A 26,740-nucleotide genomic window follows, 5' to 3' on the forward strand; every position below is an offset into this window, starting at 1 on the left:
AATTTTCATGTTAATTTTCCACATTTGTTCGTTGTCCTGCACTATGATTAACATCAATGAATCAAAATAGAAATCATAGATGAATAAACTAAATTTCCTAATCAAGATTTCAAAATAATAAATTTCAAAGAAGGTGACATTATAGCAAGTGCTTCAAGTATCTGCACTAAAAACAAGTCGGTTAATAATAAGTCTCATATACTCCATTAGTTTTGCATGTATGATTAATTTTAATTAATCGATAAACGAAACAGATAAAAATGTGATACGTAGAGAAAGCATATTCATGTTAGTTATAAGTAAAAAGCAAAATACTTTGTAAGAAGAATATTGATTTAGTTCTTAACCGAAAAAATGTAGAAACATATGAAAATTTTTATACTTTCTCTGTTGGTTATATTTGTCTTGGTCATTTTAATTTAAAGTGTTGACTTACTTATCAGAGTTGAAGTTCTTTCATGCAAAGTTCTTTCATGTTTGAAATGTTTACATGAGGTCTTAAGAAAGTTAGTTCATACAATCACACAAAATATTTTATCGTGTGCTAGAATAATTTATAGCAGGACTAAAGATATCACATATCAAATAAGCACAAACAGTTTTGAACCAAACAGAACAGCGATTCTTGAATTTAGATCTTGTAAAGTGGCACACCAAAAGAAAAACAAGTCTCATTCTAGTGATTATTAACCTTGGAATACATAAGTACCGATGTTCTTTTCTTTTACTCATTGATGAGATTATTATTATTATTATTATTATTATTATTATTATAGATGGCGATAGAATGTGATTCATGAACTATAAATTAAGCATGTTAATAAAACTGATAACATATATATACACAAATAATATATTATCACAATAGAGAGAGCGAGAACTATATGATTAAATGGTAAGTTAGAGGAAAAGAACATTAACACCTGGATCGGGAGTCGCCTAGCAAGAAAAACGATTCTACGGCGAGATGACGATGTTGGACGGTAAGTTGCTGTGGCGCCAGTTCGGCGAGTTGGATTCACAACAACTATGGCGACATCATTTCAATTCAAACGTGACGGATCCGATCTTCTAAGTTGTATTTGACCTTTTCTTATTCCAAGCGTTTCATTCGTATTCTCCATGTCGCTTGTTGGTCCTTTCAAATTGACTTCTAAGTTGAGAACCCCATGTGCTCGCAGGAGTGATTTCCTCATAAACCTGGCGACGATGTGGTGTTTCCTATACGAATCAAACTATGACACGGCGATTCCTTCACAAATCCGACGGCGGCTCGACGGTTCCTTCACAAGTCTGACTGCGGCGATGCCATTTTCTCCACAACCGACTGCGGCGGCGGCTTCGTTGTTGCCACATGAAGCTTGGCCAGCGGCGACCATACTATGCTGGGGGAGAAAACAACACACTCCCAGATGATAACTTAATTTGAAGCAACAAAACACGCAGTGGGTGTTTTTCTTTATTTCTATAATGGCTTCCAGAGAGTATCATGAGAACAAGGATTTCGTGAATCAACCATGACTTCCCAAATTGATTGACAACGATGGTGACATCATCAGAATTCAAATGGAAAAATTGGTATGACGGCAAAGCAGTATCACCGTGTGCTTGTGGAGATGTTTGATTTTTGTCTAGTTCGATGTGATAGGCTGGGATCAAATGATTTTACCGCAGCCCCACGGTGGGCGCCAAAATGTTCTGGTAAAAAACATAGGGGGTGTGTATTATTCAAGATTGATAATGGATACATGTATTTCAGAGAAAAAATTGATTCTCTTTGCAAGAATGAAGAAATTGTGCAGAATGAACCAACTGTCTATGTAGAATCAGTGAAAAATTATTATCCCCTTCTTCTCTTGAAACAGACCTTATTTATAGGCAAAAAATCTCCCTCTTGTTGCTTGATAACCGCCTTGCTTGGAGAGGAATTCATGGGTAGTGGGCGGTTTCTTTTCCTTCTTCTCCAAGCTTCTTCCTTCTTCTCCAAGTTTCTTCCTTCTTCCCCAAGTCATGGTGGATTATGCTTATCATGTGTTTTTCATGGTTGTTTTCATGCTTCTCCTTTAGATGCTCCTATTGGGCTTTTTCGTATTGGGCCTTAACAAATCACACCCTGGTCCATGGCCCGGTACAAGATTATATTTCGTTGACTTTAATTGTTATGCACCGTTGGTGTAAAGATTCTTTACACATGCATCCAATGATGTTTTGCCACATCATGTGTTTTTAAATATCATACATGATGTGTTGATATATTATTAGATGCATGTATAAAATAATTTTACATCGACGGTGCATATAAATTAAATTCTATTTCAATTTAACATGTAATTATCATATAGCCCAGCGGCTAAGTTTATGTTTGTTGCCGGCAGGTAGTGTGTTCGAAACTTGGCTCTGCCAATTTTTTTTTTCTTTCTGTATTTACAAGGGTGTTTTTATAAAATATAATTCGCAAAAAATTGCAACAGATGGGATTCGAACCCACAACACGCTAATAAATGATAAACGCATCAACCGCTAAGACACATTGGTAATTAGTGACCTGTTGTGCGTTGTATAATATTTATAAAACAATATTGATAAAAATATTTCAAATCAACCTTCATCTTCAACCTTCAGCCGGGTCACATCGACCCGGTTTCAGACCCGCGATTTTCAGCGACAACCCGACGGTTTGTGGTCATTCAAACGTCGATAATAACAATTAATTAACCAAAAACATCACAAAAACGATTTTCAATACATTTATGATTTTAATTTTGATTCAAATGGTCTACAACAAAATACCTAAACTTACATTTTTTAGAAACTTGAAAAGGAGATCTTGCCACCACTAATACTACTCGATTTAGATGAATCAAACCCACTAATACTATTCGATTTTCTTACTCGATTTGTTTAAAATCTTATGAGTTTAATAAAATTTTCTAGAAACAATGGATCTTGAGATTGAAATTTTGAGTTTGAAAACTTATGGGTTTAAGATTTTCTGGTATATACACAAGGTGTTCTTCATTTGGCCGTGTTTTGATTTTGTATTTTGTTTTTACTTAAGGTTTTGATTTATTTAGATTATTATAATTATAATTATGATATAATCTATATTTAATATTAACTTAATTAGGGACTGATATGTAATAAATAAAAGTTTCATAGGATTTACCATAGACATGCGCTGATGTGGAATTAATTGAGATTCTATTGGTCAATTAAAAGGAATGTACTAAAACAGTCCAAAATAAGAATGCACCATAGAAGCTCCCCTTTAACAATCTTGTCAATTAAGTAAAAACATTTAAAAGTTATACTTAGAAAAACTCTTATTTTGATAGGAATGGTTGTTTATGAAATGTGTCAACGGTTTGACATTATAACTTCCATCGATTAATTTTGAATTCCAATTTTTGATTAATGAAAATATTTCCCTTCCTAAATAATAAACAAGTCATCATTTTTTAATATACAGTTAGTGGACTTTTTACACATTCATCGAACTACATTTTATCACGCAAGAATTTTTACATATTTGATAAATTACCATAATAAAATTTAATCGAATATATTTGAAAAAAGATTTAATTGATATGCACCGATGGTGTAAAATAATTTTACACTCTCAACCAATATCAACCATGTTTTCCGCCACATCACCCACTTCACCCCACTTTCTTGACATGACATGGCAAAATGATGGTTATTTATTGGACGATCGTGTAAAACTATTTTACACCATCGGTGCATATCAATTAAACTCTTTGAAAAAATGACACAATGTCATATACCATAATTTTTTTGACAAAAAAAAAAAAAAAGATACCATAAATAAATTAAGAAATATAAAATTCTTTTTTTTAAAATATTTTTTACAATTTCTTACTGATTAAGTAAACAAAACAAACTTTTATTAATAAATATGCTTTGCAATTTTTGCTTTTCATGACCCTAATTCAATATGCAGAAGTTTAGATTCATGGCTTCTGCAACAACAGATAACCAGGTGAGTACTGCACACATACCTGATGATCTTGCCATCTCCATTCTTTCTAAATTGCCGCTTAAATCTATCAAACGATTCACATGTGTTCAAAAATCATGGTCTGATTTTTTCGAAAATGCTCATTTCATGAACATGTTTCGCACCAATTTCATATCCAAATATGACGAGAAAGAAGAAAAAAAATGTCTCCTCTTAAGGGAAAGGATAGGGACAAGCACCACTGACTTTTGTGACGTGATGTGCAAGCTTTCCGGTGATAGGTTTCAAGATAGGGTGAGATTAGATTGGCCACCTCCGTTTCAACAGGATGAGTCAAATATTGAGATTTTGTATTGTGCAAGTGTTAATGGTATTCTTTGTCTCTACCAACGCCATGGCAATTACTTCGAAACAACTACACCTACTGCAACAACTGCATTGTGGAACCCTGCTACCGGGGAATATAAAATCCTTCCTCCTAGCCTTCAATCGTATGAGAACATTGAGTTTAATGTAAGTCTTGTGGGAGTTGGTTATGACCATATTAGGGATGACTATAAGGTTCTTCGGGTTGCACGACATCGGACATCCCATAGACCTCGACAATTACATTTTCAAAGAGGAGCCACAAGTAGAAAATTCTGACGATATTTTTTGGGAGGTATATAGCCTTAGAAGTAACTCTTGGAGAAAAGTCGATAGAGTCAATATGCCTATTCTTCTGCCAAGTAAGTGTCAAGTAAACTCGAATGAATTCTGCCATTGGTTAGTATGGTTTCAAATGTATATATGGTCGTTTGATTTTAGCAATGAGAAATTCTTTTTAACGCCCTTACCTGTGGGTTCGGATATTGGATGTATGAGGAATGAATACGACCTAATGGTGTGGAATGAGTCCATTGCTTTCATATGTAACTATTGTATCGAATCAGGTTATTTTCACATATGGGTTTTGGGTGAACTATGTGTCGGGGAATCATGGACTAAATTCTTTGTCGTTGGACCTTTGTCTTGTGTTTTATATCCTATCGGAGTAGGGAAAAAGAACCAAATATACTTCGTAAAAGAAGATGGAAAGCTCGCTTTGTTTGATTTGAGTACTCAAAGGATTGAGGACAAAGGAGACTTGATTTGTGAGAAGATTGCATTTTACAATGAGAACCCTCTTTCAATTGAAGGAATGAGTAACTAAATGTTTTCAGAGTCCAATCTTATAGCATTCAGTGAAGATATTCTTGAGCTTCATTAGTTGGTTATTTGATTTAAGATTATATTACCGACATGATTGTTATTAGGATATTGTTTTGGTTTATGTTTCAATTGTATGAATGATATATCTTTTATCTTTTGGAAGACACTAAAATTTGGAGTAAGGATATGAAATGAGTTTTAAGATGCTGTGTTTATCAGTTAAACTGTTCCTGTAGCTATTTGTTATTAGAAGTTTGTTCTTCAAAAAGGTTACATTATATATAAGTGACTTAATTGCACATTTGGTCTCTTATCTTTATTTTAGGTTTCAAGTTGGTCTCTTATCTTTTAAAAGTTTCAAATTGGTCCCTTATTTTTCATGTCAAGGGCAATGTTCATAGACAGATGCAAGAAGGAATTATTCCATAGGCTACATATAACGGCTGAAAAGAGGCAAAGTGAGGTCTTTATGAGTAGTGACATTGAAACCACGAACTCCCGCTGTCCTAAAATATAAGCAAAAATTTGTCAACAAAAATGAATGTATTTAGTCCAAATCTTTAATCAAATACATCAAGATTCTTTGACTCATTTTTGCTTATATTTTGGAAAGGAGGGAGTATATATCTAAAACAAGAATCCATATTATTTGAGCTATTGTGACATGGAATATCTAAAACACTTGATATAGATTGCCTTTGTATACTCTGTTCTATTTTTGTAGTATTCACAAGTTCAATTTTATGTTCATAGTTCATACATGTAACTTTCTTTGACACATGATGGAGGACGTACGATGATGATCAAAGGCTTTTTATTAAAACAAAAATGTACTACCAGCAACAGAAACTAAAACAGCAATGAAAAGGAAATGAAATGGTGGACAAATTGAATATACAACTATTATTAAAAGATTAAATACAAAAGTTACATCAAAGCCTATATGGAATTTAGGCTGGATGTTTCTAAGGTGGAAATAAAGATAACAATGGTGCCTAGAATTCTCCTCCCATAGATTTTCATGTATTATAAATGGAAGAGTTTGGACAACAAATCCCACTTGTTTTTCCATTAGTACATAAGCTAGCTTTGCTATTCCAGTAGTATGCCCAGTACGTGGATTGGGTTTTGACTCCAGAGATGTAAAGTTCCATTAGTCATATTGTTCCCAATTAGGACACAAAAAGTCCCTTAACATATTACTCCCAATCATGGTGACTAAATAACACCATGATAAAACAATAATCGACTACTGATTATGCGGCCGTTTACAAATAAAACAATAAACAAAATACACAACAAAAAAAATGAATAAGTTACTCATTCTTACCTTGTTCATGCATTTTCGGTAAATAACCTTAAGAGCTTGATTTTCCACCACATCTCAATTCTTTAACTACTCCTAAATATAAGAAGGCTTAATTAATAAAATGGTCCCTTAAAGATATTTTGGGTTTCATATTGGTCCCTTAAAGAAAAAAATGTCTAAATAGGTCCCTTAAAGAAAAAAAGGTCCGAATAGGTCCCTTAAAGACATATCCGTTAATCAGTTTGGTCCTATTTATACCTCTTTTTAGGGACCAAAAAGATTAACGGATATGTCTTTAAGGGACCTATTCGGACTTTTTTTTCTTTAAGGGACCTATTTGGACATTTTTTTCTTTAAGGGACCAATCTGAAACCAAAAATGTCTTTAAGGGACCATTTTATTAATTAAGCCATATAAGAAAATAGAAAGAGTAAGAAACACTCCACCGGCCCTTTTATTTTCTTCGTACCATTGGTAGCAATTCCATCCTTCTTTCTTCTATCCCATTAACTATTGCTTATCTCTAATATAAAGTTTTATTCTTTTAAAGTTTTAAACCGTTCTTCGCACGAATGATGCGGAAAACTTAAAAGACTTTTATGTTAGAGTAGAAAAGTGTCTAAGGTAAGGACTTTTTCCCATACATTCATACTCACAGTATATCCTATGAGTATGAATGTATGGGAAAAAAGCCCTTACCTTAAAGGCTTTTCTATTATAACATAAAAGTCCTTAAGTTTCTGGTGTCACTCGTACGAAAAACTGTTTAAAACTTTAAAAGAATAAATCATAGTATTAGAGGCAAAACAAGGGTCGAACGGAGTAGCAGAAGGAAGGAAAGAGATTTTACCTCTAGTGGTACCAAGAAAATAAAAGGAGTTGGAGTGTCTCTTGCTCTCACTATTTCTTTTATTTCAAGGGTTTGGAATTGAGAGGAGATGATTGGAACTCTTTAAATAATGGTATAACTCTATGACAATCTTCCTCACAAGGTTTAATGAGAATTGAATGGTTGTTAAGGTGTAATGGACTTGGCTGTCTTATCATTTGAAAAGAAGTAATTAAACATCATGTACGTGGTATAAGAGCAAATCAATTGCAATAAGTGGAATTCATAGTATTTTATAATAATTGATTTTGCCAATGAAAATCATCATGAACCATCACAATCAGCGTGAGTTGTAAATAGAAGGGAAATAAATCCTCAAACAAAGGCAATGATCTACTACATTAATAGTATAACATGTTCACCCAATCTCCATAATTACAGGACTTACAACTAAAGTATATATCTCGCGGGGGCGGACCTAGGGTTGGGAATAGGCCAGGCGGCCTACAGGGGCCTTCGGCCTGGCCTGTATAAGCCTGGCCTGGCCTGGCCTGGTTATTAAAAATGCCAGGCTTAGGCTTTGAAAACGGCCTGTTTACATAAATAGGCCAGGCTTAGGCTTCTAAAAAGGCCTACGAAGCCTGATAGGCCGGCCTGTTTATAATAATAATTATTTATATAATATTATTATTTATATCTTATAAAATAAATATTATTTATATAAATATTATTAGCTTTTAATTATTGCGACTTTTCGTAATCGTATTTGTTATTTTATTAGTTTTTAATTATTGTGTTAATCATATTATTAGCTTTTTCTTAATGTTGTAGAAATTATAAAAATTTAAATGTGAACTTTTTAAGGCCTGTTTAGCCTATTTAAAAAAACTATATAGAGAAGTTTTAATGTAACACAGGCTTTTAAACAGGCTACAAGGCCAGGCCAGACTTTTAAAAGGCTCAGGCCAGGCCAAAAAAAATAACATTTGATAGGCCACAGGCCAGGCTCAGGCTTGGAAAAAAATCATAGGCCAGGCTCAGGCCTGTCAAGGCCTGGCCTGACCTGGCCTGTTCCCAACCCTAGGCGGACCAGTGTAAGGCTTGGTGTGACTGGCCAGCCCAATAAAAATAAAATTATATGGAGCAAAGTAATCAGATCCTAAAATCAAGCTAAGTTATTATGTACAGGCTATACGTATCACGGTAATGAAAGGGAAATCAATTATAATCAAATTACAATCAATTAGAATCAATCATGTATCATAGTCTATTATTACGCCTTTGCTTTTCTTATCAATAAATTCATTTCTCCAAATTCCTGCAAGTCTTAAAGCATCTGCATCACTAAAATTTGGGATGTTGTCATAAGGTTGTTCTGCAAATAATCAAAACAAGCAGGCAAATTTAACGGCCAGTTTCTACTCACAAACATTTACTATATTACATACACACTGTCAAAAAAAAATTTACTATTACACATATTTATTTACTTTTGCAGACTAAGAAACAAGTGAAAAGGAAGACAACTTTACTATACTGTGAAGTTAATCAATGATGAAATATATGAAGTCCAATAAATCCTGCATATAATATCATTCTTTGTTGTTTGGTGCACCAATAGGAAATGATAAATTTAACATTCATCCTTTATTATCCTAATCCTTAATTTTTGGTGGATTAGCAACCTAATATGATTTACTTATCTTATCGTGTTCAATTTTCGCTCCACCCCTCCTTTCGAATCCCATCAAAAGCACTTGAAAGAATTTTTTATTCTATTTGTTATTCACCATCGTTTTGCTGTGTCTACACCTAGCTTGCTTCTGACAATTTGCTATTTTGACCTTTGGTATAGGAGTATAGCTTATTATGCTATCTCAATTATTATTACATATTTCTAAATTACTAAATTCATCATCGTTCATCAATATTTTTTAATAATCTCAATTTTACTATTTTTTTTTTGAGTTTTTGTTGCTATAAATTTGTTACAATTTAAATTTTACAATATTTTTTTTATGTTTACTTACTTAATTTAGGGCCCATTTGGATAACTTATTTTTGAGCTTATGCAATATAAATTAGGTTTTGTGCTATTTTATAAGTGCACACTAGTAAGAATTGTATTTTTATAAGGTATTTTATCATTAAATTACCTTGACAAACTTATAATAATAGATAAAAATTGCATAAGTTGTTTGCATAAGCTCAAAAATAAGTCAATCCAAACTTAGTGCAATTCAATCTAAAAGAAAGGCGGACAACATGGAAATTCAATTTAGGAAAATAAACAAAGGAGCAAGTATAATTGCTCAGGGTATATCAGAGTTAGAAAAGAGTTTCAGATCTATAATTGAAAAAAGCTCAGAAAGAATGCGTAAAGATTTGGTTGTTGATTTAAGACACATTATGAATTTATGAGTGAGTTGGAGAATGTATATATGACAGTTTTAATTTGATACAATTTAAATTTTGGCAATATATTTCTTCATGTTTTTATTTTATTTATTATTTTATGTTAATTAAAATATATTTTTTATATAAAAAATGTATTTGTTTTATAATAATAAGCTTTTCATCTAATTTTATCATATCAATATCAAATCTGCACCAAACACAGGATATGATAAAATAATAATATCATCTTTTTTATCCTATGTGAATCAAACACATGACAGGATATGTGTTTATCCTGTCACTATCATATCCTTATCCAGCTTCTTATTCTATCTTATCTCTATCATATCATGCGCACCAAACGGACCCTTAAATCTTACTTGGGAGAAATAAATTATTTTCCGGAAATTTTTTCCAGGCACTTCTTGCTTGTGCTAAGACTAAGTTAGTGATTTTTTCGGTAAGGTCAATATACTTGTTAATCTCATTTGATCATCTAACAAGAGATATGAGTATGGGTATGGGTCAGCCACCGATAGTAATTCATGTATGGGTATGGGTCAGCCACCGATTTCCAGCTCCACATATATATTACATCATCTTTCTATTTTATTTTATTCTCACACTATGTTAATAAATTATGGAATAATTCACTATTTATTAAAACGCATCATCAATTGGTCAATATAGGAATAATTCTTAGACAAATAGAGTCGAAAAATAATTATTTTATCACTGTCACACTGAACTAGAAAATAAAATAGTTAGGTGCACAAAATAGATAGAATACGATTCAAATTTTATTACTTAAATTGAGGATGTTACACCCAATGTTTTAAGAACCGGACCGGACCGGCTGGTTTGACCGGTTCGATCGGGAACCGAATACAGCAGCGGTCCGGATGAGTGCTAAGAACCGGTAGTCTGTAGAACCGGAAAAAAACCGTTCGGAACCGTCCTGAACCGTCCAAACCGTTGAACCGGGGGCGGTTTTAAAAAACCGGCCGGTTCGGAATCTACTTTAAAAAATAAATAAAAAATCATTTTTTTCCCTATTTATTGTTTCTTTTCAGCGTAATAGATTCTTAAGAGAAAAGGATAAAAAAATGATAAAAGAAAAATATACCAGATCTTGAAAGAAAAACATATTACATACTTTCATCCACAAATAACACAAGCTGACATTGTTTTTGTTCTTGAAAAAGATGATTATGTTTTGATTCATATTTCATGAGAGGATAACTCAACAATGGAACTAGAGGAAATAGAAGAAGGATTGAGAGAAGAAGAAAAGATAGAAAAAAAAGAAAGAAAACAAGGACAAAAAAAAAAAAGAAAAAAGAAAGAAAACAGGGAATGGAGGATGGAAAAGGTGGGTGGCGGCTGTGCAATATGCTGCTACTTACTTTTTCATTTTATTAATTCGAGGGTTTGTTAGTACTTAGTAGTAGTAGTTTGTCTAGTTACATAAGTGGGTTTGGGCTTAAAAGTATTGATGTTTGATAAAAATAAAAGCTTATAATATATCACACTAATAAGCCCAAATAATAACATTACTAATTTAGTAAAAAAAAAATATTACTAATTAGTTCATTTCCATATTATTATAGAATAATTATATGAACGGTTCAATGGAAACGGTCCAATAACGATTGAACCGGATAGACCGATTGACCCTTGAACCAGAGGTCACAACGGTTCGATCTCCGGTCCGGTTCTTAAAACATTAGTTACACCTCGAACCTTGATTGAATACCAAACACTTCAATCACAACTGAAGTTTCGTGCTTAGGTTTTCCCTAACGAATTCCTCAAACCCTTGATCAAACCCAATTATCAAGACGTCTTGATCTCTTGAAAATTATCTTCAATTCTTTAATCAACCTCCATGTTGATGAACATTGAAGAAAATTATTGATCCTTGGTTTCTTGTGCTTCCCTCAAGAACACACAAGATGAACACTCAAGAAGACTCTTGGAAGATACGCTACGCTCTCTCTAGAATAACACTTTCACAAAATTTGCAATTCTAAAAAGTTACTCACAAAATTTTGCTAAGGCTCTGTTTGGTAACACAAATAAGCTAGCTTATAGCTTATTATATGAGCTTATAAGCTTGTTTCAAAAAATTAGAGGTGTTTGGTAACAAGCTTTTTGTACTAGCTTATAACTTTTTTTCAGATGCTATTTCAAGTAGCATTTGAGCTTATAGCTTATAGCTTTTTACACTTTATTCCATTTTTACCCTTTAATTTAATAACTACCCACTCTAAAAAATAAACTACCTACTATCAATTATGTAATTTTATATTTAATAACCACTTTAAAAGCTAATTTTACCAAACACTTTAATTTCAATAAGCTAGCTTTTCAGCTATCAGCTATAAGCTAGCTTTTCAGCTATCAGCTAGCTTATCAGCTATCAGCTAGCTTATAGCTTATTTTTACCAAACGGACCCTAAGTAGTATTTATAGGAGAACATAAAATGAAGTGACACATAAGCAAAAATTTCATCTAATTGAAATATGCACCGGTTCATAAAAAAAAGAAAGATTGAAACCAAAAATAAATTGAACTTAGCATTACACCGATTCATGAAGGTTATGGACCGATTCAAGTTTTTCAGAAAAAATGTTGTACCTATTTAAAAATGTTACGTGCATGTACAAAATGACGCTCCAATTTTTTTTAGTCAAGTAGTCTTAAATCGATAAGCATACCAGTTTAATAACTCTTCAATTTTTTTTAGTCAAGTAGCCTAATGGCTAGAAAATTTACACGACGCTCCGATTTTAATTACCTTACACAATTGGCTTAATTAGTAAAATATTCCCTTAAAGACATTTTTGGTTTCACATTGGTCCCTTAAAGAAAAAAAGGTTCGAATAGGTCCCTTAAAGAAAAAAAGTCCGAATAGGTCCCTTAAAGACATCACCGTTAATCAGTTTGGTCGTTTCCGTCCATTTTTTCGAGGACCAATCTAATTAACGGAGATGTCTTTAAGGGACCAAACTGATTAACTGAGATGTCTTTAAGGGGTCAAACTGATTAACGGAGATGTCTTTAAGGGACCTATTCAGACCTTTTTTTCTTTAAGGGACCTATTTGATCCTTTTTTTTCTTTAAGGAACCAATGTGAAACCAAAAATATCTTTAAGGGACCATTTTACTAATTAAACCTACACAATTATATCCAAAATAACTAAAAAATTATTTTCTATGTGAAAAAAAACTAAAAAATTATTTTTTTAAAAAAATTGTTTATTAAAATAAACAAACACAAAATAGATTTTACCAAGTGATTTTTCTTTAACATCCACAAGGCAACAAGTAATAATACCCCGTCCGGTAAGCGCCGGTATCCGTCGTCTGTACTTTGTACAAATCGTCAATGGTGGGACCAAGCTGACTTGGTATAACACCAGAAAAGTCAGACACAAAAACCATTTTCTTCTTCTTTCAAATTTTCCAAATCACAAAACCTTCAAAACACATAAACTTTCCCTCTCTTACCACATCAAAATATCCTCTTTCAGGTTGAATTTTTCCATTTTATTATAAACCCATCTTTGATCCTTATATTCATCTCCAAAAAATTGTTTTTTTATTATGTAATCATTCTAAATTTAGTATCTTTTTACCTCTTTGTTTCAATTGGGTCATTCAATTTTACATTCATCATTGATAAGATCGTTATAAAGTTAGTATCTTTTTTCCGTTTTTCTTTAATTTTGTTGTTTATAATAATTAATTGATTGATTAATTAACCCTTTTTTCTGCATGTGTGTCAAAGGTCAAATCTTTAATACAATTTTCTGTGACCCTTGTGTGCATATGCATCAAAGATCAAATTTTGAATAGTTCTGCATAATCAAGGTTGAGAAAGAATAGCTTTGATTTAATTCAATTTTGTGATTTGATTCATGGATAATCATGGGTCTTCACCACCACCATATGGATATCGAAACCCTTATGGATACCCTCCATATCCATATCCACCTCCACCTCCACAACAATCTCAAGGTCCTTCTGATCAATATCCATATCCATATCCACCTGCAACTACTAATCCTTATTCATATGAATCATCATATCCACCAAATCCTTCACATTCCACAAACTACTCATACTCTTATCCACCACCACCTCCAACAAACCCTTTAGAGTATCAAACTCATCAACCATCAAATGCTTATCCTTATCCTTACCCTAACCCTTACCCTCAGCATTACCAATACCCTCCAATTAATGATGAATCTAACCCTCCTCATAGTTCTGCTAATTACCCTCCTTTGAATGATCTTATGAGCAATGTTCAGATATCTGATAACACGCCAAGTGCACCGCTGGCACGTGCACAGCCAGTGCGTGTAATGGCACTTTCTCCAGTAATAACACATTCCTATTCAGCTATAAATGAAGAGAAGAAAGAAGAGTTTCATGGTCATGCTAGTCATAATTCCTTTTCAGGTTTTGAACATTCTTATTCTGGTTTGGGGGATTCGCCAAGCTTTTCGGATTATTCTGGTGGTTCATTTGATGATTCAGTTCACAACCAAAGTTTGCAGCTTGTTCCGGTTCCGGGTAAAGGGTCGTTGAAAGTTTTGCTCTTGCATGGTAATTTAGATATATGGGTTCATGGAGCTAAGAATCTTCCAAATATGGACAAGTTTCATAAAACTTTAGGTGATGTGTTTGGTAAGGGATCAATGAGTAGTAAGATTACTAGTGATCCTTATGTGACGATTTCTTTGTCAAATGCTGTAGTTGGTAGGACATTTGTTATTAGTAATAGTGAAAATCCTGTTTGGGAGCAGCATTTTTTTGTTCCTGTTGCACATCATGCTGCTGAAGTGCATTTTGTTGTTAAGGATAGTGATGTGGTAGGTTCACAGCTTATTGGTGTTGTGACGATTCCGGTCGAACAATTATACTCAGGTGAAAAAGTACAAGGGACTTACCCTATTCTCAATAGCAACGGGAAGCCTTGTAAGCAAGGTGCTGTTTTGAGTGTTTCCATTCAGTTCATTCCAATAGAGAAACTGGTCATGTATCATCAAGGCGTTGGAGCAGGGCCGGAGTATATTGGTGTGCCGGGAACATATTTTCCATTGAGGAAAGGTGGAATTGTTACTCTATATCAAGACGCTCATGTTCCGGAAGGAAGTCTCCCTAATGTCATGCTTGATCATGGCATGCATTATGTTCACGGACAGTGTTGGCGTGATATCTTTGAGGCCATACGTCAGGCGAAGCGTTTGGTTTACATTACTGGGTGGGCAGTGTGGCACAAAGTTAGGTTGATAAGGGACCCTGATAGTCATAGTCATGCTTCAGAATACACACTTGGTGATCTTCTGAGGTCTAAGTCTCAGGAAGGAGTAAGAGTGCTTCTTCTTGTATGGGATGACCCTACCTCAAGAAGCATTCTTGGTTATAAAACAGTAAGCAATGCAATTTATTTTATGTCGTCTTTCATTATGTTACGTGGTACTTTTTCTGGCATGATTTATGAAGTTTAGTTTATTTAAAGTTTTGAGTAAGACTCTTGAACAAGTTTTTTTTTTTTAAATAAATTTCTTAGCATATAAGGATATTATTTGCCTTTTTGTTTTAATTACATTAAAGAAAACATCTGATTTACATTCAGGATGGTGTCATGGCAACGCATGATGAGGAAACTCGACGATTTTTCAAGCATTCTTCTGTACAAGTGCTACTTTGTCCTCGCATGGCTGGAAAACGACATAGCTGGGCTAAACAACAGGTCTGGTTGGACAAAGACTATAATTGAAACATTTTGCTTTATGTCATTCCTCTTTTTAATATTCTAATTGGTGTTCTTCGCATTTTGTATTCTTATGATGCACATTGATTAAATTCCTTCTAATTCTCAGGAAGTTGGAACAATATATACACATCATCAGAAGACTGTAATTGTAGATGCTGATGCTGGAAATAACAGAAGAAAAATTGTAGCCTTTGTCGGTGGACTTGATTTATGTGACGGCCGATATGATACTCCCCATCATCCGCTCTTTAGGACACTGAAGACACTGCATAAGGATGACTATCATAATCCTACTTTTACGGTAATATATTCATTTCAGACCCCCATTTGGTTATATGATCACTATATTTTCTCATCAAGTATATAACTCCAAGTTTTAGAAGTTCTAGTGAAAGTCAAGTTATAATCGAGAGCTAATTTTGTATTCTTGTATAGGAAGATTAAAGAGATTGTTTCGAAGTACATTTTTTCATGGCGTTGAGTGGAGTGTGCATTGAACTGCAAAACTTTTTTTTAAAAAAAAATCATTGAATTGCAGAAGATATGCATTTGTTCATTTTTTCCAAACATAACTAATTAATAATTCTAATTTGTCTTAGAATTTGAAAAGTCAATACCGAGTACATCTGCTATATACCAAAAGTAATGTAGTAATAATGAAAACCATAATGTACACATTAATTATACCACTAACATTTCTTAATGCATGTGAAATATGCAATAAGGGCTTATAAAAAGGAACGGGGGGATTAATGTGAAGTTCATCATTTCTAGCACTCCACAACTCAAATTTTTACCTACAAATATATGAGTGATGTTGTCTTATTTTATCTTAAGAATCAAGTATTTTTTTTTTTTGGTACAAGAATCAAGTATTTTAAATCTTGTGGAATTTGGTAGCTAGGAACCAAAAAGATACAATTTTAAAATATTGGTAGCTAGGAAGACCAATTTATTCTAATGATGTGGACTGCTTATTGACAGGGTAATACCAGTGGCTGTCCGCGGGAACCATGGCACGACTTGCATTCTAAAATTGATAGTCCAGCAGCTTACGATGTTTTGACAAACTTTGAGGAACGCTGGTTAAGAGCTGCAAAACCTAAAGGGATAAAAAAGTTGAAGAGTTCATATGATGATGCTTTGCTTAAAATAGAAAGAATTCCAGATATTCTCCGTGTAACAGACATTCCAAGTGTCGGTGATGATAATCCTGCATCTTGGCATACTCAGGTATTTATCCAATTAGTACTAAATACTACTTTGGACTCAAATATAAGCAAAAAATAGTAGTAACTAACTTCACGGTATTTAATACTGTTATTCTCAATATATCCTTCAATGAAACAAGTTTCCATAAAAAATTAAATGAAAAGAAAAGGTAGTTTAGGAATTGCAATTGTTTCTTTGATTACATCAAGAAAATTAACTGAGGTTAAACTCTATTCCTAATATTTATGTAATTAGTTGCTTTTGTTTATAATTGACTAATCGAGTCTAGAGGGAGTCGATATTTAGAGTTTCTATATGTAATTCTTTTTTCTCATTTACGCTACTTAATGGAAACTATTGATTGTGTATACCATGGTATGCAGATATTTCGTTCAATTGATTCAAACTCTGTCAAGGGATTTCCAAAGGAGCCAAAAGATGCATCGCAACAGGTGAATGAAAAAAGTTTTGTTTTTCTTCCTTGATTTCAATTCGCATGAGACTTGAGTCACTATATGTGTGATGGAGAGTGTTTAACATAATTGTTTATATTACAGAACCTAGTATGCGGGAAAAATGTGTTGATTGACATGAGCATACATACAGCATATGTAAAGGCTATCCGCGCTGCTCAACATTACATTTATATAGAGAATCAATATTTCATTGGTTCCTCGTACAATTGGAACCAACATAAAGACCTTGGTAAGGAAATTATTTCTAAACATATGTTGCATTGTTGGCTTGCCTTGAAAAATCTTATCTATTGCTATGTCTACGAGTTTGGAGAACATAAATTAATATGGTATATTATCTTTCTTACCATGTTAGTTTATGGAGAATTTATTTTTTACCATTACCACTTAAATTGTGTGGCTTGCAAATTATAGTAGGGTAAAAACTAAAAAAAGATCATTTTACATCTATGACTATGCATGCACGCAATGCTATTACATTTATATGCTCTTTTTCTTATGGCAAGCAAAACTACAACAGGGATCCTTTAACTTAATTTGAAGTTCCAAACAGATCCTTTACCTTTTTTTCGTGCAAGTTATTCATTTTTCATGTCAAGTTAGTCTTTTATGTTTATAAACATCATCAATGTTGAACCAAACTTCATTATTAAACTATGTACTATGTTACCAAAAGTTTTTCTTTACCATTCAAAAAGGTAAACTACATCTTCAGTTCATCAAGATAACATTTAAATTACATCATCGTTATTGTTATAATATCTAATACATCTAAGTTAACATGACCTTTTTTTAGTTTTTATCTAAGATTGTGACCTCGATGTTGTCAACAAGAGTCTAATTATGCTGTTGAACGGTGAAACATTATTTACCATATGTCATCCAATGACCATGTACACAAATTTGCAACATAATTAAGAATGAAGGTTGGTTCAATGGTGTAAACATTTTTTAAGATAAAAGAAAGCTTAACCTCAGTAATAAGTCAAATTGCACTATTAGGTTATTGGTTTGAAGCTCACTCCTGTGATAAAGGCACTGAGGTTTGAAGCCTTAACCTCCTGCAAATTATCCAACTCAATACCATTACTAGTGGCTTTTGTCCACAAAGCTGCGGTGTGATTGAATCACTAACTGCTGTGAGAGTCAGTGATGTGGATGGAGTTGATTCCACGTATAATGAAGGATCTCACCAAGTGATTCTTGAATAAAAGTGATAAATGAAAAGGGAAAAGAAAGAAACAAAGATGAATTAGGTTGAGAGAATGGTAGAAGAAAGCGCCACAATCATGAAGATTGATAAGCCAAGAGGAATCACCACAATGGTAAGGAAGCCATTGATTAGATTCAATTAGGGTTCCAATCCAAGAACCTAAAAGAGGAGACCTAGCTCAATCACATTTCTCATGAGAGAAATTCTACTTCATTTGAAACTTCTTCAAATGAGGTTATAGATGCTTACTTATAGCAAAATTCACCGTAAATCTAAATGAGCCATAAGTGGCACCATTTTAGGCTCATATGATTCATACATCATATTTGATATTTCCCTTCCTACACTTACAAATGACATTAACTAAATCTAATCGAAATTAAAACTACTTACAATCCCAAATTAAAACAAACTAAGAATTATTACATACCAAATTAAAGTAAAACAAAGTTCATCCTAATTTATTAAAATGTGGATTCTCTTCATGCTCTTCATTGGTCCTCATCAGTCAGCTTCTTCAATCCTTTGAAACTTAGGAAAGTCAAGTGATAACCGAGATCCGAAAATCTCCAATTTTAATGCTTACATTATTTTAAACATCTTTTAAGTTGCAACTTTCATGTTTTTTGCAGGTGCTAATAATTTGATTCCGATGGAAATTGCGCTGAAGATTGCTGAAAAAATAAAAGCAAATGAGAGGTTTGCAGTATACATAGTTATTCCAATGTGGCCTGAGGGTGTTCCAACAGGAGCTGCCACTCAAAGGATTCTATTTTGGCAGGTATGCTTCAACTCACAATATGAAAGCCAATTAATTTACTTGGCAAGGATTTGATCGAGTATTCAGCTTACTCTACTTCGAACCGTGCTTAGCAATTTAAGCTTTTAAACACCCAGCTGACTCAAATTATTCCTCAAAAATTCCTGTTAAATGCATAGGGAAAAAAAATTAATATCCAAACCGATGTCAAAATGAAACTTAGTGCCTATGAATGCTTAATTCTTGTCTTGTGTTTCTTACCCTGGATATTTTATTGAATTTTTTCAGAATAAAACAATGCAAATGATGTACGAGACAATTTATAACGCTTTGGTTGAAGTTGGGCTCGAAGCAGCATTCTCTCCACAAGACTATTTGAACTTTTTCTGTCTTGGAAATCGAGAAGCCGTAGACATTCATGAGAATATTACTGTATCTGGAATTCCTCCCCCACCAAATACTCCACAAGTATGAATTCTATGTTCCCTCTCCTTTGTTTTGGCTTTCTCAGTTACATTTTTTTGTTACCGTAGTGCCATGATTGTAAGCGTCCTGCTGAAGGATTTTTCTTAAGTGATGTTATAAGAATATACGAAATGGAGTGGAAAATGTGACGTGGTAGGGGTTGAGGACTGAGCAAGTGTTGCGCGACCAGTCTGTTATAAGAAGGTAAAAAGAGTGAGGAAAGGGCATGCTGATGTATTGTTTCTGTTTTGGCCTAAGAAGTGTACTTTCTGTTAGAGGAGTTTAGCTCTGTGGGTGGAAGGGGATTCATCCTTTCTACAGTTTACTTTCATTACCATCAAACTTACATCGTGGAAATTTTCTCCTCCCTACCCGCGGTTCCCCAAATGGGGTAGTCTTCTTGGGGATACCAGCTTCCTAGGAAAAATCGTCATCCCTACCCGTGTCCCTTGGGGATGGAGACAGGAAAAAATCTCCCTTTTGGTGGAGAATGGGGATGAGAATGGGAGTCATATGAGCCTTGGGGACAAGGAGCACTCCCCGCCGCCACCTTTCCCCATTGATATCCCTACTACTACTGTTGGCTGCCACAAAGAAGGGTGTCTTATATGTGGCTTATGAGTAGGGCAAATATGTTCAGACAGTTATTTTAAGCATCTTAATAATTTGTTTTGTCGCACTTAATGAAAATGCAATTGAATTTTTTGTTGGTGTTCTTTGACCAGGCAAATAGTCGAAATAGCCGGCGTTTCATGATTTATGTTCATTCAAAAGGCATGATAGTTGATGATGAATATGTGATATTGGGGTCAGCAAACATCAATCAGCGCTCTATGGAAGGAACAAGGGACACTGAGATTGCAATGGGAGCCTACCAACCTGAATATACATGGGCAAGAAAACAGTTTTATCCACGTGGACAGGTTTACATTTTAAGTTCTTGGCTTCTTATATTTTCCTAATAAGACATTGTTTATATACCAAATTTAAGTTTCGGTTTTGCTTTTCAAGCTTTTTCTCTATGTTGTTTTAGATTTCTGACAGCTTTCTTCAAACGTAATGGAAATCCAAGTAAACTAAGTTATTTCCTTTACCTTCTTCCTTTTCGAGTTTTAATCTACAATATGGAGGCAACCAATGCCCGTCAGGCCTCAAAATCAACATTTTCGAGTTTTATTTTGGTTTCTCCAATTCCCTGGAAAGCAAATATCCACCTTTTGTCAAATTGTCAATCAGTTTTGTCAAATAGTGGCGATCCCGGTGCTATAGCATAGCAGATTCATCCCTATAAAAAACGTGACATTATTCAAGTACGCTATATGGTCAATACTAAATAGTGTATGCTAGGGAGAGTTTGCCACCCATTTGGGTCCCACAAGGCTCGAGGGATTAGTGCATGCTATTCTAGATTCTGCTAGCAGATGTAATGGCAATGGTGGAAAAAGATAATTTTTGGCGTCCACTATTATTTGCGATCCGATATTGTTAACACTAAAGTTTTTAAGAGTTATGATTTATGAATTTAGCTTTTGAATCATGTGAAAGTACATTCGTTTTTTTTTTTTTTTGTCTTGTATCAAATCAAAATACTGCAATAGCTACAATGCATGGTGTCTTGTGACGGTATGTTATGTTATTTCTACATTTTATCAATCATAACATTATTATGAACTAAAAACAATTTGTTTGTGAAACTATACAATGTAGGTTCATGGATACAGGATGTCTCTTTGGGCAGAACATACGGGCACAATCGAAGACTGTTTCTTACAACCAGAGAGCTTGGAATGTGTGAGAAGGGTTCGAACAATGTCCGAAATGAACTGGAAACAATTTGCATCAAACGACGTGACAGAGATGGGAGGGCATTTACTAAAGTACCCTGTTGAAGTATCAAGAAAGGGTAAGGTTAAACCTCTTCCTGGTCATGAAGAGTTTCCTGATGTTGGAGGGAAGATAGTAGGATCATTTATTGCCATTCAGGAAAATCTAACCATTTGATGAATTTTTTACATTCATATTGATTTGTTATTATAATATAGAATGAATGAGACATGATAGTGTTAGAGTTTGTTAGAATATAGGATGAGTGTTCATTATAAAATACAAGTTAAACAATTTTGAAATGCATGATGATTGAGGAAAATACTACAATGTTTGTCTGTTGAACATATATTGTTTTGTGAAATTTTAATTTAAAATTGAAGTACTGATAAGTTTGGTATGAATTAATTCCCTATTTAAAACCATGATGTATTTTTTTTTTAACAAAATAATTGGGAGGTGAAAATTATTAATAATTAAAATAATTTTTTTTAACGGCCAAAATTAGTAATTACTAATTAGTTGTAATTAGACGTTGATGTTAGTATTTTTTTTTTTTTCTTTCTTTCATCAGGACTTGAAACCTGATGTTTTTACACTTTAACTTTTAGCTTAAAGCAATTGAACTACTCAATCCTCCTAATTAAGATGTTTTCTCTTCCCCCTCCCATGAATCTTTTATACCCCAATATTCCAATTTTGTCCTTGTAGAAAAATTCGGTTCGCAGAAACCGAATTTTTTCTAGTGCAAATTCAGAGTAAATTTTGGTTTTTAGAAACCGAAATTTGTTTTCAAAGCAAAAAAAAAACTTCGGTTTCTACGAACCGAAGTTTTTTCAAGGGCAAAATTGGAAACTCAGGGGGATAAAAGATTCACGGGGGGTAGGGAGAGAAAACATCCTAATTAAAATAGAACTTATGACTGTTTTCTACTACTATCTTCTAAGGGATTTGAACTTCATTCATTGAGATTACAAGTTATAGACACTTCCTTGTTAAAACTAATGAGGTGTGTATTTTGCAACTAATGAGGTGTGTACATGGCAATTATGAAAATTTAATCTTGGCTATTAAGGATTGGATGGTTATTTTGCAACACACTTTGTGTAAGGGTAGCACTACAGTTGATTATACATATAGTTTAGTTATTATGGTTATTCGGATTCGGATTAAGATTTTGTGGTTTAAATTGTATTGGATCTGTTCTAGACTGGGCCTAAGGCTGGTCTAGTGTTTAGTACGGCTCAACCTGCTAGGACATCGAGGACGGCCTAATAGGACGCGACATGACTCTTTTGCACCAGAAGACGCACACTTACCACGTGCTCCTCCGTGAGGACACGTGGCCATCCAAACCTATCCACTATCCCTTATTAGTGGAACGGTTTGACCCAGGATGATGAGCACGAACAACTCATCCCTACATTCACGTAGAAATCATGGCAGTCATCCATTATAGGTGGATAAACTCAGTCCATATTAGAGACATTTGGCCCAGTGTTGGAGCTATGTATAAACCCTTATGTTCTTTATCCACTTTCTAACTTGTACCTCTACTGACTTGAGCCCCTTTGTGGATTACTCAACTACGGACGTGCTTGTTGGCTATCTGACTGTCTAATCCAGGTAAGATCAGTATCTACTTATGATATCGAATTCGTGAGTAAAGATTGGTGATTAATTTAATTTGAGAAGGTTTCATTTGTATGTTGTTGGTATGAAATGACTATTTTATAATTGTTTGTATGAGTTGATTTTTATATTCAAATAAAAGCTAAATTTATTGAACTAGACCGTTATAATATGAAATACACCAGACGAACAAAATTCATTTAATATAAAATAATTATTTCACTTAATACATCTCATGATTATTATTTATTCATTTATAATTAATTTAACTTCAAGGTAAATTTGGACGAAATTGAGTACAATAGTTCCACACTTTCTCAGCCCTACTTAATATTTCATTTTGGTTTTTCACATATTTTGGTAATTGAGCTGTATATTTTGTCAAATCATCATGGCAAGTTTTTCCAACATTATTCATAAGGATATGACAACAAATATTACTAACAGTTCCATTTCCAAGAAATACAGCATCGAATATTTGTTTACCACATTCTGCAGGCTTCAATGTGCTTGTACAATCACTTAAATATTTTTCATATGATGATAATGGTCTTGGTGCTGCTGGTGGCTCAGCAATTTCAGAACACAAAGATGTTCTCAATAAAGTAAAACTCATCATAATGGTCATAACTACGTAAAAGCCATTAAATGATGCCATGGCCATTTTAGAGAATGATTATAGTCAAAGTTGAAGAATATTTGCTTAAATGAATTGTTGATTTATTTAGTAGTACTTATAATATATGATACACTATCTCAACGTTAAAAAGTATTAAATATATTATTCTAACTCTCATATAACGACATAATAAGTGAGGTTTGTTTTTAAGTTATTATATAGAAACTTTCTTATAGAAACTCTCATATAGAAACTTTTGAGTTTTATTGTTGATATCTCATATAACTTTTTTGACGAAATCTCATATAACTTGTCATATTAAAATCTCTCATTTTGTAACATGCAAAAAAAATTGTTACATTTTATAAATAAATAAGAAAAGAAAGATATTTCAATTTTTTAATTAGAGTTAAATATATTTTTAGTTCCTATAAAATTGCGTTCTTTTAAGTTTAACTCTTTTATAATATTGCACTTGGTAAGAGTAGTCTTTATTTTGAAAACTATTTACAAAATAATAGAAACTTTTACCTCCCTCAAGCTATAGTTCTTCATAATATTGCACTTGGTAAGAGTTGTGATCCCTATGAGTTTAGTTCCTTTATAATAGATATTTTTACCTCCTCAAAATAGTCCTTATAAAATATAAATAGGGAATAAAAGTGAATTTTTTTTATGTCAGCGGCCATTGTTTTTGTTTTGTACTGCATGTACGTCTTAGCTTTGTCTAGGAAAGCGTCCAAAGTCCTTACCTCCTCTATTCCCACAACCTTTGCGAAATCACTGCCCGGACGTAACACGCGATCCAAAGGTATAACTTCATTTGATCGTCGGTGTATACTTGCACAACCTCGTGGTTAAACCTCTCAATGTAATACCTTAGGGGCTTGTCTTTCCCTTGCACTATAGCTTAGAGGCTTGCTTCGGTTTTTGGTTGATGTCTAGAAGCAATAAAGTGCACAGTGATTAGTGACACAATTCCTTCCATAATCGATAGATCCATTCCTGGAGGAAGACTCTTGTAACAGGTCATGGCTCCTTTCCTCTGTAGTCAAGCAGAGCAAAACATCAATATGCTCGTCGGGATCAATTAACCCATCAAAGGTATCCATGTGGGTGGTTTAATTTCCAACCCGACAGGTAAGGGAACCCTCATAATTCTCCTAGATAGAGGTCCCCGTGGTTTGTCCTCACCACTTCACAGTGGCGGTTATTAGATGGGGTGGAGATCGACGATATCCTTCTAGGGATGCTGATCGTCGATTATTTCGTCGAGGAGATTGATGCTCCTACATGGAGAGTTTTGAGGATAGATTATGTTTCTATGAGGACTTGGGGTCTTCTAAGATCATATGGTTGCAAGGACCTGGATATTGAAATGGTGTATTCTCTTCTCTGTAGGGGGGACGAGAATCACGTCTTTGGTAGTTGTTGATTGCTCCTCGTGTTATGTTGGATTCCTCGACAGCTTCAAAGCACAGGTTCTTATCTTGAATTATCTATTGATAGCATGAATGGTACGTAGTTGCCATCAATGTGTTTGTTTTGGGTCCTATTGCAATGTTTGGCAACGGTAGTTCTTGCATTGGCTTCGGAATGTACAAATCGTAGGTCGGATCGTCCTCTGATGCAGTGGTTGTCACTTCATCACGGTTGTCCTCCTCATATTGAGGCTTGCCTGAGGAGTTTTTTGGTTCACCGTTGCGGTCGCGGAGTCGGACGTTGTGAGGATGGATATGACGCCCTCATCATTAATTGGCTATCGGAATAACGGCTGAAAAATTATGTTTGACAATAAATATCAATCATTCGGATATCAGCCGTTACAGATGCGTCGACTTTTATGACCGTTGAGCAAAGAAGTTTTGACTTGGGCCAACTTGTTTGTTGAGTCAAGCTCACGCCAAATTGAACTTAAGCCAAGTCCAGAATAATATGCAGTGTTTGTATTAGATGCGATGATTTACATCACATATTCCTCAAATAGTCAAATCCCAACGCTTTAATGGTTATCAACAATTACCTTTGCAATTGTAGTCTATTCTAACAAAACCTTCTATTTTAGTCTCTTTTTTACAAATGTTCACGTATTATAAAAAAAGAGATCAAGAGAGTCAAAATCCAAAATCCATAAGATATCATTATTAAAGTCTTTAAATTATTATTAGTTTAATAAGTCAAAAACTAATTCTTCTTTCTTTTTTTGTAAAAGAAAAAAAACTATTTCTTTTTTTTTTCCGAAACTCTTCTCCCCTCTTTCCTTTAAGAGTTTAATTGATATGCATCGACGGTGTAAAATAGCTTTACACCATCGTCCAATAAACAACCATTATTTTGCCATGTCATATCAAGAAAGTTGGGTGAAATGGAGTGATGTGACAGAAAACATGGTTGATATTAGTTGACAGTATAAAATAATTTTACACCGTCGATATATATCAATTAAATCATTCCTCATCTCAATCTCAACGGTTGATGTTCAATGTGAAATCAACATTCCAATCCTTCCAGATCATAGTTATAACTTAAAGTGACTACAAATGTTAGATTTGTGAATCGTACATATTCAAAGAGTTTTCATTGAATTTTTATCAAAAGCCTACAATACATGTGGTTGCAGATCCTATTAATAGCAGCTGCTAGAATATCTGATTAGGCCTAACAAACTTAGTGCCACATCAGCTTTTAGTTGTAACTGACTACAACAAATTTGTGCCACATCAGCTCTGACTGTAACAAACTTTGTGCCACATCATCATTGTTTACATTTGACTTATTGACTAGAATATTTGCTAACTATTATTCCTATACTCTATTATTCCCCCTTCAAACACAAGGGGTTTCATGACTAGGGAACACCTTGAGTTTGGCTCGAATTGTTGCATAGTTAGCAGGAGATAGAGGCTTTGTAAGTGGGTCAGCTAGTTGATCAGTAGCTGGCACATGAAGTACTTGTAGTTGTTTTGAAAGGACCTTTTCTCTTACAAAGTGAATGTCAAGCTCAATGTGCTTCGTCCTTGCATGAAGAATAGGGTTATGAGC

At 33.8% G+C, this 26,740-nt stretch overlaps 2 protein-coding genes across 2 annotated transcripts; both read left to right on the plus strand.

The window, feature by feature from the left end:
• The first annotated feature begins 3,970 nt into the window (after positions 1-3,970).
• LOC123896031 (F-box only protein 8-like) lies at positions 3,971-5,171 on the plus strand. The gene is made up of 2 exons (XM_045946482.1): positions 3,971-4,610; positions 4,912-5,171. Exons 1-2 carry the CDS (start codon positions 3,974-3,976, stop codon positions 5,169-5,171), a joined length of 897 nt encoding a protein of 298 aa, XP_045802438.1. The 5' UTR covers positions 3,971-3,973.
• Positions 5,172-12,983: 7,812 nt separating this feature from the next.
• On the plus strand, positions 12,984-21,792 carry LOC123895527 (phospholipase D beta 2-like). Its single transcript, XM_045945918.1, has 10 exons — positions 12,984-15,150; positions 15,357-15,473; positions 15,604-15,798; positions 16,482-16,730; positions 17,093-17,161; positions 17,267-17,414; positions 19,031-19,179; positions 19,447-19,626; positions 20,349-20,546; positions 21,331-21,792. Exons 1-10 carry the CDS (start codon positions 13,630-13,632, stop codon positions 21,622-21,624), a joined length of 3,120 nt encoding a protein of 1,039 aa, XP_045801874.1. The 5' UTR covers positions 12,984-13,629; the 3' UTR covers positions 21,625-21,792.
• Positions 21,793-26,740: the final 4,948 nt, after the last annotated feature.

This window comes from Trifolium pratense, linkage group LG7 (genome assembly GCF_020283565.1).
Source record: "Trifolium pratense cultivar HEN17-A07 linkage group LG7, ARS_RC_1.1, whole genome shotgun sequence".
Classification (NCBI taxonomy): Eukaryota; Viridiplantae; Streptophyta; class Magnoliopsida; order Fabales; family Fabaceae; genus Trifolium; species Trifolium pratense.